At 43.0% G+C, this 14,805-nt stretch overlaps 1 protein-coding gene across 1 annotated transcript; it reads left to right on the plus strand.

The window, feature by feature from the left end:
• The first annotated feature begins 7,908 nt into the window (after positions 1-7,908).
• LOC143104875 (adenosine receptor A1-like) lies at positions 7,909-14,493 on the plus strand. Its single transcript, XM_076269208.1, has 2 exons — positions 7,909-8,246; positions 13,836-14,493. The coding sequence occupies exons 1-2, from the start codon at positions 7,909-7,911 to the stop codon at positions 14,491-14,493; spliced, it is 996 nt and encodes a 331-aa protein (XP_076125323.1).
• Positions 14,494-14,805: the final 312 nt, after the last annotated feature.

A 14,805-nucleotide genomic window follows, 5' to 3' on the forward strand; every position in this document is an offset into this window, starting at 1 on the left:
CAGACTTCCAATCATACGAGTGCAATGAATGCGCGTGTTCAGTTCCTGCAAGGTAGGTTAAGTGTAATTTTTTGCGTAGGCTTTTGTTGTTCATTGTCATTTAAACAGTGGATACCAGGTTTATGTTTTTTTTTTTATTAGTCATGAACACAAATAAAGGAAACATTTTTGTACAAACCCATATTTCTTTACAGAAAAGTAGCAGCTTATCCTCATGCAAAGTTATGTGTGGTTAACGTTTCACACAGTCAGGGTATCGAATGTCACTTCTACAAGTACATATTTGAACCTTTTTAAGCTCTTTAGTTATTTAATCCGGCTACTCACAAAAGATGCAAAGCATTCGCATAGCCGGTGTATTGTCATACAGAGTGGACACCAGAAAATTGACCGAGGTTGACCGAGGTCCTTCAAAGTCCTCAATGTGACAAAGTAAAATGGGGTAAGGCTTGGGATCAGTCAATTGTCAACTGCAATGCAAGTAGCTGCATTGTTGGAAACGGCATGATTGACATTTTGCTTTCTGTTTACTTCTCCCGTCACCATGGAAATAACCATGCCATGAGTGCAAATTAACATATAATTATAAAGAATAATTTTTAGCCTTATTTTTGCAATTTGGGGGTGGTATACCATTCAATTCAGATTTAAACCAAGATTTGATTGATGTACATTTTTGTTGTCAATATGACCTCCCTTTTTTGTAGTGATGTATGCCTCCACATTAATTTAAATAGGAGTCTGCTCGTGTTTGTCTGTTACTTTATTGTGTGACTTTGCATCTCTCCAGGCAGAGTTGAAAGGCCTTATCTCACTTTCACTTCCCTTTCTGCATGTTATGAAAATATTGTAGCGCCGAAGCTATTAGCCCTCTTGTTGGACTGTCCCGTCATTTCTCCTGTGTCTCCTGTTTTCCCGGTGTGTGCGAATGTGTGTGTGTGTGCGTGAAAGTGTTTGTGTCTCCCTCTCCCTCTTGTGTTATACAATTTGTCAATGAGTTCTGATGTGTTTAGATTGGGGGGAGGTGTCTGGAAGGGAATATTCAGATAGGTTGGCCATTGATCAGAGTAGAAGTGGATTACGTGCGAGAGAGTTTTGTTGTGTTGTTGGCCAATGAGTGTGAATGACGAGTGATTGAGACCATGATCTGAATAGATTGATCAGTTTGCTGTTTTAAGATGACACCTCCTGCTGCCCGTGCCCTAGCTTGTCAGACAGGGGTGCGTTTCCCAAAACCATAGTATAGGAAATAAATATACTGGATTTTGAACGATACCTCAGCCTCCAGTCTCCTAACTTCTCATCGGCGTTACACTAGCGTCAGAAGTGAGATTGTATCCCCTGCCGAAAATGGAAGAAAAAGGGTCCCATGTTCCCCGGTATGTATTGAGACCGGGAACATTAGGACCCTTTTAGGGGAAAACGGGGAACATAGGACCCTTTTTCTGAAAAGGGCGTGTTCAATACTTTTTCAATACTTTTTTCCTGTGTTATTCCACTTTATTGCACATAACTCTACCTATGGACTTTAATGTTTGGATTTTTTTATATGGGTGGATTATCTGAGTTAATACTAATGTCTGGTGAAAATGTCATGCAAATAGCGTCATTGGAAGTATACTTACTGAAGAAAATGTTGACGTGTTCAATACTTAGGCCTATTTTCCACGCTGTATTATATACTTAACTAGATGTACCGCATAGCGGTACAAAATATGACCGCCGCTCAGTCCTGCACATCCATTCCGCGAAAATAAATCATATTAATGAATTTGTCTCCATCTTCTACTCCATCCCCCACTCTTGAAACTTTTGTGTATGCTTGTTTGGAATGTGTGTTTGCACACATTCCGCACACAAAGTAGCCTACTGGCGCTGCAAAGGTGAATAGATTTGTTTCTGGGCCAAAAAATCTGTAGCATTGTTATAAAACCTTTAAAATCTCTAAACAATCACAAGTAGGGCAGTTCATCACAGTCCATCCATTGCAACTGGACTGATGAAAGGTACACCTGTAGGCTACATTGTATTTGGGAAAAGCAGAAGGTAGCAGCATAATGTATTTATTTATTTATTATTAAACAAAACAATCCCTGTCAGTTCCATGCAGTTTTTTTAACAGCTATCAAGAAGAGAGGTCATGTCATGGATTTTTGTGAATGTTTCTTCTTCTACATATGCATAAGTTTAGTCATCTAGTTCAAATGATATTCCGCTTTATTGTCAATGCACAAATTAAATACCAGTAGTCTAAAACAAAATGCCGTTTTACCCAGTGGTGCAAATAACTGACATGTCCAAAAGGGCCTTCATGAAATGCGTTGCGAGACTGCTCATACACATTTTAACGGGCAAAGTTGAATAGCTACTGTCCGTTATTGTTTGTGCAAATAATATGCTGATTCATGTTCCCTTGCATTTTGCAACTATGAGGTCCATGGTTAAGCTCAATCTTTTGACGCAATCTTTTGATTTTCACCCAGCCTAGTCCATGGTAGGCGCCAGATAGAAATATTGTTTAATTTTGCGATTGAGATATCCACGCACTGGCGCCCCCCCCCCCCCTCCCCCCGACGACGTGTTCGCCCCCCGGTTTTAGAGCTATTCTAAATGCAAAAATGCATAGAGGGAGTTATGACAAAACCGTGACTGTTAACAAAATAAGCTATATAAGGTAGGCCCTATGCTAGGCCTATTACACAACACGAATTGTCACTAGGCTATGCTGGCGACCCAAATAAAATCTCCTTTGGAACCAATGGCTTACACCTTACAGTATCAAGCTGCCACCTCTTGGCGAAAAGTTAATAGTTTTGCATATCAGTAGTAATACATTTCAGGTAGCTGTGTGAATCACGGAAAGGGCGAATGAAGTGGACACTTCTAAATGGAACCCACTGTACAGTAGCTAGGTCTGTGGCTAAAGCAGCCATAATGAAAGCGTTATCATTGTTTGGATACTTCACACACACATGTTTTTTAATCGCATAGACTACAACTACCAAGCTGGAATCAAAGCACATCGACTCCCCTCTCACACCCTAAACACGCACTTCGAGCAAACAAAAAGCGCCTCAGTCTCACGGAATAGCCATAGGCAAAACTGTATCTGACCGGTGTAACGTTGGTACTAAATCATCCATCGCAAAGAATGATTTTTGTAGCACGTGCAACAAATATGTGTAGGTACAGCCCTGCCCTGAATACATCTCAACGTGCGCTCTAAAACATCTGGTTTAAATGGAGATGTAGATCATCACGGGTGCGTTAATAAATCTACATTGCGGCGAGTTGAAACAAATTATTCACTTTGACGAATTTATGTAGTTTCAGTTACTTTACTTTGAGCCATGCTCTTCCTTACTTGAATCACCTTTGAAAATAGAGGATTGAAGTAGCCTATATGGGTGTTTGGGAATGAATGTTGACTCAGATGCTTTTTGAGACCTTGAGCAGAAATGTCCCAGCCCGTTGTTTAGGATGCATCATAGACAGGTTATCTTTCAGGTAGCCTATATATTTTCCATTAAAAAAACATCACGTAGCGAACTTGTTGTGGCTAACTCATTTAGCTCCTGTTAGTAGCCTAGGTTATGGTCATAAGCAAATGAGATGACAGTCGAAAGATACAATTAGTGCTGTTATCGATTTGCTTGGTAGCCTATAAACGCATTTATGGTTTTCTACAAATACATCAATAATCAAATTGGCCTCCATCACTCAACCATGCTAACGGTAACATTATTTTACCTACGTTCTGCTATTGATAGGATTAACGTAGCCTACCTGCAGTAAAAAACAAGCATGTCCGATAAATTACATGTCATGCAGAAATCATCCTACCCTTAGACGTTCTCTGCGGTAAACTACTGTAGCCTACAGTCTTGTCCTTGTAGGAAGTGTAGTGTCTTTCCAACCCACTTTAGATTAACTTCCAACAAAATTACGTCTCACTGCAACGATGCGCCATCTAGTGGACAAACGACTACTTATCGCCAATACTGGAAATGCAGCCATGATGATGATGATGAATATTATTTTGGCTTTCTTTTAATCCTACTGAATTTGTAATTATGTATCGGCCGTTCTAATACCGATAGTATGTGGGTGCCTGTGTGTGTGTGTGCATGTGTATATGTGTGCACCACCATCTACAGGCCAATGAGTGTACAGTCACTAAATGTACACATAACTTAATTTTTTTAGACCCCCCCATGGATGAAATTCTACGAAACTTGGCATACCCCCAGATAATGTCAGGTTAATCATACACATAAAATTTGGTGCAGTTCTGAACGTCTTTACTGAAGAGAGGGGCGATTAAAGCAGAATGATATTGCATTTTCATTTTTTACCGGGGGGGGTGCAAATCACAAATGAGTGATTATGGGCTAGGTTGATGTGGGCCCTTGAGACCAACATACCATAAAGAATTCTTCATCCTCGGTGCCACGGTTCAGGTAGTTATTTAGGAAAAACTGCATTTTTTGGGTTTCGGGGGGCCCAGCGCGGAGGGGGAGTGGCCCCCGGGGACCAAATGAAATTTTTCCGTAAAAGTCTAGTGGGGCTTCATACCCACCAAATTTCATGTGCCCCGGTGTTTCGGTGCCCCGGGTATCGTTGACCAAAATTTCAGGAAGTAGATGACGGGAAAAAAAAAAAAAAAAAAACAACTTTGACAATCCCTATATGACCGCTTCGCTAGCTTCGCTAGCGGCGGTCATAATTACTTTTTCTGCTGTTAAAGAATGTGTATGTGTTGTCTGTATGCTGCTGATACCTTGAATTTCCCCTGGGGATCAATAAAGTATCTATCTATCTATGTACTTACCAAAGCTTCAGTATGGCCTATCTTAATGTAGTGGGAATCCAATAAAAAATGAACAGCATCTTGTGCATTTCTTTCAGTAATGAAAAGCTTGCACACTGCTTGCACAGCCTGAAAGGCACACCTCGGAACTTCATGAACACTGCTGCAATCTGCTTGCTGTATATGAGGGTGGGTGTGTGCAAAGGAGGAAATAGAATGATAGTGGGGGGGGGGGGGGGGGTGAGATACATTTTACATCCGTTGTTCAGACTGGCCCAATTTCTGGCGAACATCTCTAAAAGAGGAATTTCTATGAAACGGAAATGTTCAGAATTTCTAGCTCGTTTTGTATGTTCTTCAATGCGGGTGTACTACCGTTATTCAACAAAGACTAGGTAAAACGCTTTTTGATTCTCTGTCACCTTTAATATTTTAGCAAGTCTATAGGGTGTGCCATTCTGAGTACCGTTTCGGTCATAGGCCTACAGTCTACGGTTGCGGTGGTGAGCGACGCAGACACAGGCAACACTGAGCGTTGAAGCCATAAACCCACTTGCGCAGGGGTGGGCAAACTGCGGCCCACGAGCCGAATCCGGCCCGCCAATCACTTTCATCCGGTCTGCCGAGCATTTAATTTGGTTATCAGGTTGCTCGCTATTTTTTTCAAGCGACAGAGACGACGTTGGTTAGCTTTAACTTATTGCTTTTCACTCTCCTTAGAGAACGTTTACAATGTCAATGTCAAAACATCATGTTAAATACAGATGATAGGCCTACTCTTAGTTAACTCCTTTGCAGCAGATCTAACTTGAACGTTAGAACACTACTCCATTTAACTGGGAATGCGTCTGCACTCACGAGAGGGAGAGGCAGGTTCCAGCTGGCTTGTCATTATTGATAATTGATATCTCTTTCTTCTAAACAACTAAAGGCAACAGTAATTCCCACTACTGACCATTTATAAACTGTGAGAGGGCACAGCCATAGGTACAGCACTAGCTATAGCGGAGCGGGCAGAAGATCATTGAGACATAAATGTGAAATATTCTTAAAGCGACAGTGCACAATTTCTACACGTGTTAAACAGCATCAAATTAGCAGTATTTTTTAAGAAGTTAGTATTTTAAAACAAATACTTTTGATACTAAATGATAAGGTATAAAAAAAAAGGTATTTTTGTGTGTGTGTGTCTATATGGAGGACGGGGTGGTTGTGCGGCCCGCCAGCCAATTTTCTAAACCCAATGTGGCCCTTGAGCCAAAAAGTTTGCCCACCCCTGCCCTAGCGTTATGGCGGTAAAATGAACCGCGATGCAAAGCAACCCGACGCAGAACCATAAAGATCACAACACCGTAGGAGTGACGGCGTAGCTACGCCGTGGAGTTGACGCAGAAGCATGTTAAAGGAAAATTCCGGTTTTTAGCACTTTAAGGCCCTTTTCTGGTTTGTTTTGGATGAACTAGAGTGGTGGACACCGAAATTTTGACGATTGGTCCTGTCTCGACTTTTCTGACTCGTTTTGAATCGCCTTTTCACTTCTCAGGGTGGCTGGCAATGGGCATACTGTAGTAGGCTACTCAAACATGTCCTAAAACAACCCTTAACCGTTCGTTTTCAAAACTGTGCAACTCACCGAGTGGTTAGTGGTGTTCGTTGATGTTCCAAAACAAGTAGCGTAGCGAAATACAGTTTCTGTCGTCTTTTATTTGGCATTTTGTAAAATCCCATTGATTTCTGTCATTGCACATTGATATTACTGCGCAACCGTCTATGCTTCAGGTTCAAATACGAATCATACATTGCGCCGATATATTTGCTTTTAATAGTCAACGAACGCCACTAAACACTCGGTGAGTTGCACAGTTTTGAAAACGAACGTTAAGGGTTGTTTTAGGACATGTTTATAGCCTACTACAGTATGCCCATTGCCAGCCACCCTGAGAAGTGAAAAGGCGATTCAAAACGAGTCAGAAAAGTCGAGACAGGACCAATCGTCAAAATTTCGGTGTCCACCACTAGTTCATCCAAAACAAACCAGAAAAGGGCCTTAAAGTGCTAAAACCCGGAATTTTCCTTTAAGCCTTTAAGCAATGGTGTTACATGGCTAGTGGATTTAGAGCCTATTATCATTATGAAATTATAATATTTATGTTAAGCTGGGTACATGTGGTGATGTCAACGATTTTCATATTCCTTGAATGTAAAGGTAACATGTGATTGGTTATCATGATGTTTTGATCACTTGGAATATCTCTTATGGGTAGTTTCAATAAAATACTAATTTACTGAATTTTTTTGGGGGGGGGGGGGGGGTTCCGAATAGTACATTTACAAATAGTAAATAGCATAGCAATGCAGACCTATGTAATCATTTGTATTTCAAGTCTCTGCTGGGAGGTAGGAAGGTAGAAATACATTGATTAATGATGTAGTGGGCATTTCAATTAGTGCTGCAACACGTTGTGTCTCTGAAAACGTAGATTTGCACATTATTACACATAAATCTTGAATTTTATCAACCAAAATGAAGGGCAAAATCACATAATGATTCAAAATATGTATGCCAACATCAAACACCACATATGCATCAGTAATAATAAGGTTAGGATTATTTTCTGGGCTCTTATGAGTGGTTTATCAAAAAAAAAGCCAATAGGCGGAATTTCCTTTTTTCAAATCAGAGGTCAACTTTGAAGGCCTGTACAGCCACAAAGCTACAAGACCTAACTTGCTATCATACCATTTTATACTCCAGAGATATGTAGCTTTCAGAAAAATATAGTGAGAATTTGCCCCCCCATGTGGTAGTGACGACCCCCTGTGGCTCATGGACTAACATCATCACATACCCTTCATCATACCTAAAGATTGGCATGGTTTTATTTCAGTTAGCCTATCTGCTTTGATATGCATTAAGCTCAATGAGCACACTTCCCACCTCTGCATGCTCTGAAGTCAATAAGTATTTGCATATGGTTTGCTTTGACATGCCATGAGCCATGTCTGTGCAGAGAAACAGCTTTTATGGCACCGTGGTGTAGTGTAACATTCATTTACAGTGGCTACATCAGTCTAGATAGGTTCTTTCATCAACCTAAATGGCCAAACACATTGCTGAGGTGCTCTTCACAGTACTGGAGGTCTTGATCGCTGTGGCTTGTTGTCTTGGTAACCTGCTGGTGATCTGGGCAGTGTGGAAATGTGGGGCTGTGCGGCGGCAGCCCACCTTTTGCTTCATCATCTCTCTGGCTGTAGCCGACGTCCTGGTGGGGGCCGTGGTGGTGCCACTGCGGGTTGTAGCAGATAGCCGTATCCAGATGACTTTCTACAGCTGCCTTACATTGACCTGTATGGTGATCTTTTTGACTCAGGTGTCTGTGTTCTTCCAGCTGGCACTGACTGTTGATCGTTTCCTGCGTGTCATCATCCCCCTCAGGTACAGTAACACTGACAGCATGTTTATTTACATTGTACACTTCACACACGGGTAATTTAATATGTTTTACATAATAAAAAGCAAATTCAATTATAGTAAATACATGCATTAATAAATAGTTTAATAAATAAAATAAAATAAAATAATTAAAATACAGTGGCGGACCGTGCGTTCAGTGGTCAGGCCTTCAATGATGACTATTTTTTGCCAAAAAATAATAATAGGGGGGGCGTTCCGGCAGGGCGGGGGGATGGGGGGGGGATACCCCCCGAAGATTTTTTTTGCATTTCAGCGTTAAAATGTGCAATTTCCCAGCATTTCACGGTGGGGGGGAAAAGTTTTCTCTTTCTCACGCAAATCTGTGTAGCACTCTAGAATCTTCGTTAGACAAACAAGTAATGTTCCGACCTGAATTCCGCATTGCTTAGAGCTTTATTAGGCGAATAGCACCCGGCCATCATCCTTATCAGCAGCAAAGTGAATAGGCTGCTAGGCTAGGCTACTTTTATCACCCATATTCATTACAATCTGCTGCCTGCCCGGTGAAGACGTGCAATTTAGTCCATGTCATATTAAAAGTGAACACTTAGTGCGCTCAAGTATGGATTTGTGTTTGTGCAGACTATTTTGAAATATTTAGGCTATCGGTTGCCTAACTTATGTTCATGACGCACATAGGCTATGGCACTGCCACAGGTCTACAATGATGTGATCATTTAATAGTTTAATCTGACATCAGCAAACTTGCTTCAGACTTTAGCTCTCCTACTTAGCTGTAGCTTTAACGTTAATGTTACAGTGCAACTGTTTTAGGTTGTGCTGCTGCTTTGATTACTCAAAAGCTAATGTGGAACTACAGTAGGCTATCCTACAGTGTTCCAAACGTATTTATGAGAAAGTGTCTCAACAGAAAATGCTAAGAAAATTTCTCAGCACACCACCATGATATTAAACATAAAAGTCAGAAAATGTATTGCCCTATGCTGCTACTATTGCTTGTTGCCTATTTCATAATGCCTGATGGCCACGCCATTGATTTCACCAATAATGTCCACAAAACACAGATATATAAATAGTCAGACTATTAGCAGGGCAGGAAACCAAGGCAAATGACAATTTTCACATAGATGCCGATCCAGACAGCTTGACCAAAGCCACATCAACTCACACACAACTTCAAGCTAGCATACAATCTAGTAGTAACCAATCACTGCGGTTTGCAAGCAGCACAAAAACACTTTTTTTACATAGAAAAGGGCCAGATTACAAGCATCTATTACAGTGTTTAGTCTATGTTATCAAATAAACATGAAACAAAACTTACCAATTCCTGCATAGGCTACTGACCAGCTACGTGCAGAGCTAGCTGACATTATGTGCATCTTGCTAACATGTACTGTAGTCCAGTTGACACTGTAACTTTACATGATATAATTTTGCTTAAATGAAGGCTTATCAATATATATTTTTTAAACAAAAACGGTCAAAAACGGATTTCTTCTCTCTCAATCTGGCCACTCCCCCAGGCTATGTATACATCCAAAAGCCTCGCTCCTTGGGCCGTGGTGGTGGGCTGGCTGTCATATACAATTATGACATCATGGTCAAAGAACTCCCAATAAATTCCAGCACTTTCGAATGCGTGCACTTTGTGGGGCTGCACAGCTGTTATACTTGTCTACCGCCCTCCCAAAGCCAACAGTGGGTTTCTATCTGAATTCTCAGAGTTACTCACCACTGTCTGCCCCATGTCCCCATCCACCATAATTTTGGGTGATTTTTAATATTCATGTGGACTCACAAAGCTGCCCATTTGCAACAGAGTTCTTATCTATCCTTGAGTGTTTAAACATAACGCAGCATGTACATGGCCCCACACATGACAAAGGTCACACCTTGGATTTAGTCTGCTCCACTGGCATAACTCCCCTCAATCTCCAATGCCTGGACCTAGCTGTCTCAGATCACCGTGCCATCCTCTTCTCGGTACCTGAGCCCCCACCCAGACTGCGTGTGAATCGAACAATCACGTTCAGGAACATCAAGCGCGTATCCACACCTGTACTGTCGAGCATTCTGGCAGAACATCTTGCCTCCCACCCCTCCAGCTACTCTGTGGATGCCCTTACTGAGCACTACAACAAAGCTCTCTCTCACAGACTGGATGCTGTAGCCCCCCTGAAGACTCGGTCCGTCACTTTCAGCCAGCCCGCGCCTTGGTTCACTCCTGAGCTCCGCCATCTGAAGGCAGCTGGGCGCCGGCTTGAAAGGCTGTACAACAAATCTGGACTGGTTGTACATCAAGGGGCCTACAAAGATCATGTGGGGAATTACAAAAAGGCTCTCTCCAGGGCTAAAACTCTGTACTACTCCGCTCTCATCAGTAAACACCAGAATCAACCAAAGCAGCTCTACTCAACTGTAAACCGTCTCCTCCGCCCTCCAGATCCACTCCAACCATCAGATGCTGCAGAACTCTGCTGCAAGTTCCAAACTTTTTTCCAGCGGAAAGTGGACGACATCCACCTGCAGCTCCGTCAGACAGGCACCCCATGTCCACCTGCCTTTCACCTGAAGGACGGCAACTCCACCTCTTCTGCTTATCCACATCAGTGCTCTCTCTCCTCATTCTCACCACTCAGTAATGACCAGGTCATGGATCTTGAGTCAAAAGCTAAATCCACCTCTAGCAAACTGGACCCCATGCCCACGGCCCTGGTAAAGGCGTGTCTGCCCACACTTTGCCCTACCATGACCGACATTATTAACACCTCTCTCACATCTGGTGTGGTGCCATCTAGTTTTAAAACGGCTGTGGTCATTCCCACCCTCAAAAAACCCAGCCCTGACGATCCTGGAAATTACCGCCCAATCTCCAACCTACCCTTCCTCAGCAAGATCCTGGAAAAAGCGGTGGCTGCCCAACTTCAACACCACATGTCCCACCATAACCTCTATGAACCCCTCCAATCTGGCTTTCGACCCCACCACAGCACGGACACAGCGCTCATTAAGATCATGAACGACCTCCTCATAGCTGCAGACAACGGCCTCATCAGCCTTCTCATCCTCCTAGACCTATCTGCAGCTTTTGACACAGTCTCCCATACCATCTTGCTTCACCGTCTCCATGAACACTTAGGACTCTCTGACTCCGCTCTCTCCTGGTTTCACTCCTACCTCTTCACTAGGACGCAATACATCACTATCAAGGATTCCAACTCGACCCCAGCTCCAGTCAACCACGGCGTGCCCCAAGGCTCAGTGCTTGGCCCCCTACTGTTCACCATCTATATGCTCCCTCTCGGCCAGATCATCCGTCAGCATGGGCTCAGTTTCCACTGCTATGCTGACGACACCCAGCTTTACATTAGCGCTAAACCATCTACCAATCTCCCTCCCCTATCACTAGTTCACTGCCTGCATGACATAAAGACTTGGATGGCCACCAACCTGCTCAAACTCAACAACAAGAAGATAGAGCTCATGGTGATGGCCCCTCCGTCTCTGTACAAGAAAGTTGGGGACGTCTTATTGAACATAGATGGCTTTACCATCAGGCCCTCCCAAGAAGTGTGTAACTTGGGTGTGACTCTGGACTGCAACCTCTCACTCCAAGCTCACATCAGTAACATCACCAAATCCTCCTTCTTCCACCTCAAAAACATCTGCAGACTCCGGCCCTCACTGTCAGACACTGTTGCGGAGACTCTGACACATGCCTTCATCACCTCCCGTCTGGACTACTGTAACGGTGTCCTTTATGGTCTTCCCACCAAAGCACTGGACAAGCTACAGCGTGTCCAAAACTCGGCTGCCAGGATCCTCACACACACAAAGGGATGGCAACACATTACCCCCACACTCAAGCAGCTTCACTGGCTCCCGGTGAAGTCACGCATCACCTACAAAATCTTACTCCTTACTTAGTCAGTCTGACTGACAGAAGATGCTCACGAAGTTCCTCAAGTCAAATAGATGGCGTCAAAATTTGTGATGAACGGTTCCGTGTATTCTTTTCGAACATTGCAGGCCCAACTGCAGTCAGACCTGCCTTCCTCGCCATAATAGGTCAATTTGATTGGCTAATCAGTCAGATGTAGCCATCAATCAACCCAATCCAAACATATGATTTCTAATGGTTGCTTAGGTACCGAAAACGCAGTGATTCCTTGTGAAGGCCTGATGCGGGCCTTAACAAGGGAAGACATGCGATTGGATAAAAATGTATCGCACGCCCTCACTATTTGTTCACACAATCTGTCAATCAAATATAGCGGACAGTGGTAGGATATGGTAGTAGCCTAGTCAAGAACGATCGGGAAGGAGAAGAAGAAGCGAATAATAAATGGTTAAGTAAAATGTTATTAAAGACACTATTATTTTTCATTCGTTTGAAAATAGTTAGGCCTTCAGAGAGGGCCTTGAAGGCCCTGACGGTCCGCCACTGTTGAAATATAAAAAACACAGAGAGCATCTGATTCACAGGAAGTGAATTGATCAACTAGCAGACAGCAGCTGAGAATAGTTGGGTCTAGGAGAAATCCAGCGAGTGTTCACATAGATCTCCGTTTCTTGAAGTCACTGAGTACTGTCGGCACGAAAAAAACAAAAACAATGGGTTTTACCTAGCTCCAGTTGCTACAGCCAGCAGCTAATGTAGCCAGGCAGCTACAGCGCTATGTCTGTGAGCTGCCAAGTACTTGAGACTAGAGGGTGGCCATTTTTCAGGACCCCCGAGGGTCATGGTATTCCGGAGATTAAATTAAAAAATGACCCTGCAATTCGGTGAGTGCACCCAACAATTGCAAGGCATTTCATTTTAAAAAAGAGAACCACTTACAACTCACGTTTGTTGATTGGCTACTGCTAGCCACAGAGTAGCCTACCAGAGCAAGACAAAGCACTAAGCAGCTGCCCTGTTCACATGCTTATTAACTGAAGGCGTTTTGTACTGCCATGTCAACGTGAGCTAAACGCTAACGTTAGCTGAGATGCTAGTTTTTGTAACAGCAGGAGTAAACACACATGGTAACAAAAACAATCAAAACTTGGAATTTTGCTTTTTGCTGGACAGGATTTTTTTTTTCTTTTTTTTTTGGGGGGGGGGGGGGGGTTGTCACATGATCGGGATATGACGGGGAGTATTTCCGTGGGCTCGGGATGGGATGGGAGTGACTTTTAATTTCCATGTCACCCTCTACTTGAGACCCCTAGCTGCAGCATTTTGTATCTGAAGCTGGTCTGTCTGTGAAATGCCCATTTCAATAATAAACCCTGCTTGAGATAAATGCATGAATGTTTTTTCTAAATTGTGTTTTGACATAAGACAACTAGGTTTGGTAATGTTTTTGAAGTAAAAAAGGTATATTGTTACAGTATCCTTTGCTTTAAACCCTGACTGAAAACCTGAATGAATGTAATCAAAATAGCTGTTAATTGTTAAGAAGGTGGTTACTTGATTTATGTTACTATGTAATTAGTAGCAAGTCTGTTGGATATCATTAATAGTTTATCAGCAGCTCAAAAGCACAGGACTATTTTCCTCAACTAACTTTACAAATGTACTCTTGTGTCTATCCCTGACAGGTACAAGACCACGGTGACCCTTCAGCGCTCCTGGTGGGTGGTAACTGCATGCTGGCTCACGGCTGCTACAGTTGGCTTCATTCCCCTCATGGGCTGGAACAACTGCACCGGCACGTCTCAGAACGGGACCAATTGCCAGTTCCTGAACGTCATGTCCTTGTCCTACTTGGTCTATATCTATTTTTATACCTGCTTCCTCGTACCCATTTTGTTCATGACTACACTCTATGGTTGTATTTTCACCATCATTCGACGCCAGCTGAGCAAAACCAGCACTGGAATGTCCAGCTCCTACTACTACAAGGAGCGTAACTTGACCCGGTCCCTTGTTCTGGTCCTCGTGTTGTTTGCTGCCTGTTGGCTCCCTCTCCATTTAATGAATATGGCTGATTTTTACAGGTTGGAAGTTCCCGTTCACGTATTCTATGTGGGAATCCTACTCTCTCAGGCAAACTCAGCCATTAACCCAGTCATATACGCCTTCAAGATCCAACATGTACGGGCTCACTTGAAGACAATGTGGAGGAGGGTCTTTCTGTGCAAAGAGGAAGTGGAGGCACTGAGCAGCCAGACACCAGGACTTGATAACAGCAGCAACCCCAAGGATACTACATGTGACAAGGAGAGGGAAACTGTTGAATCAACAGTGCAAGTGTAACACTTACCTCGAATTGTAGATAAGTAATGTTATGTTAGGACCAGTGTCTAGGCTCGTAGGGAGTAGTAGTAGTTATAACAGCAAAACTACAGTAGATGTACTGTAGAGCGGTTCAAAATATGACCGCCGCCCAGTCCAGCACATGTTCTCCACAAAAATAAGTCATGCTGAAAGGCATATATGATTCTAACTGTCTCACTGAATTGCATTATGCACACTTAATTCTCACTGGTATCTGCTAGACAACAAGTACCAAAACATGATTAGTTCATAGATTTCACATGTAATATACATTTTATACAACCCCACCCC

The sequence above is a fragment of the Alosa pseudoharengus genome, unplaced genomic scaffold (genome assembly GCF_046254945.1).
Source record: "Alosa pseudoharengus isolate Yale_2024_CS ecotype anadromous, Long Island Sound unplaced genomic scaffold, YU_APseudo_1.1 YU_APseudo_1.1_scf_5, whole genome shotgun sequence".
Classification (NCBI taxonomy): Eukaryota; Metazoa; Chordata; class Actinopteri; order Clupeiformes; family Clupeidae; genus Alosa; species Alosa pseudoharengus.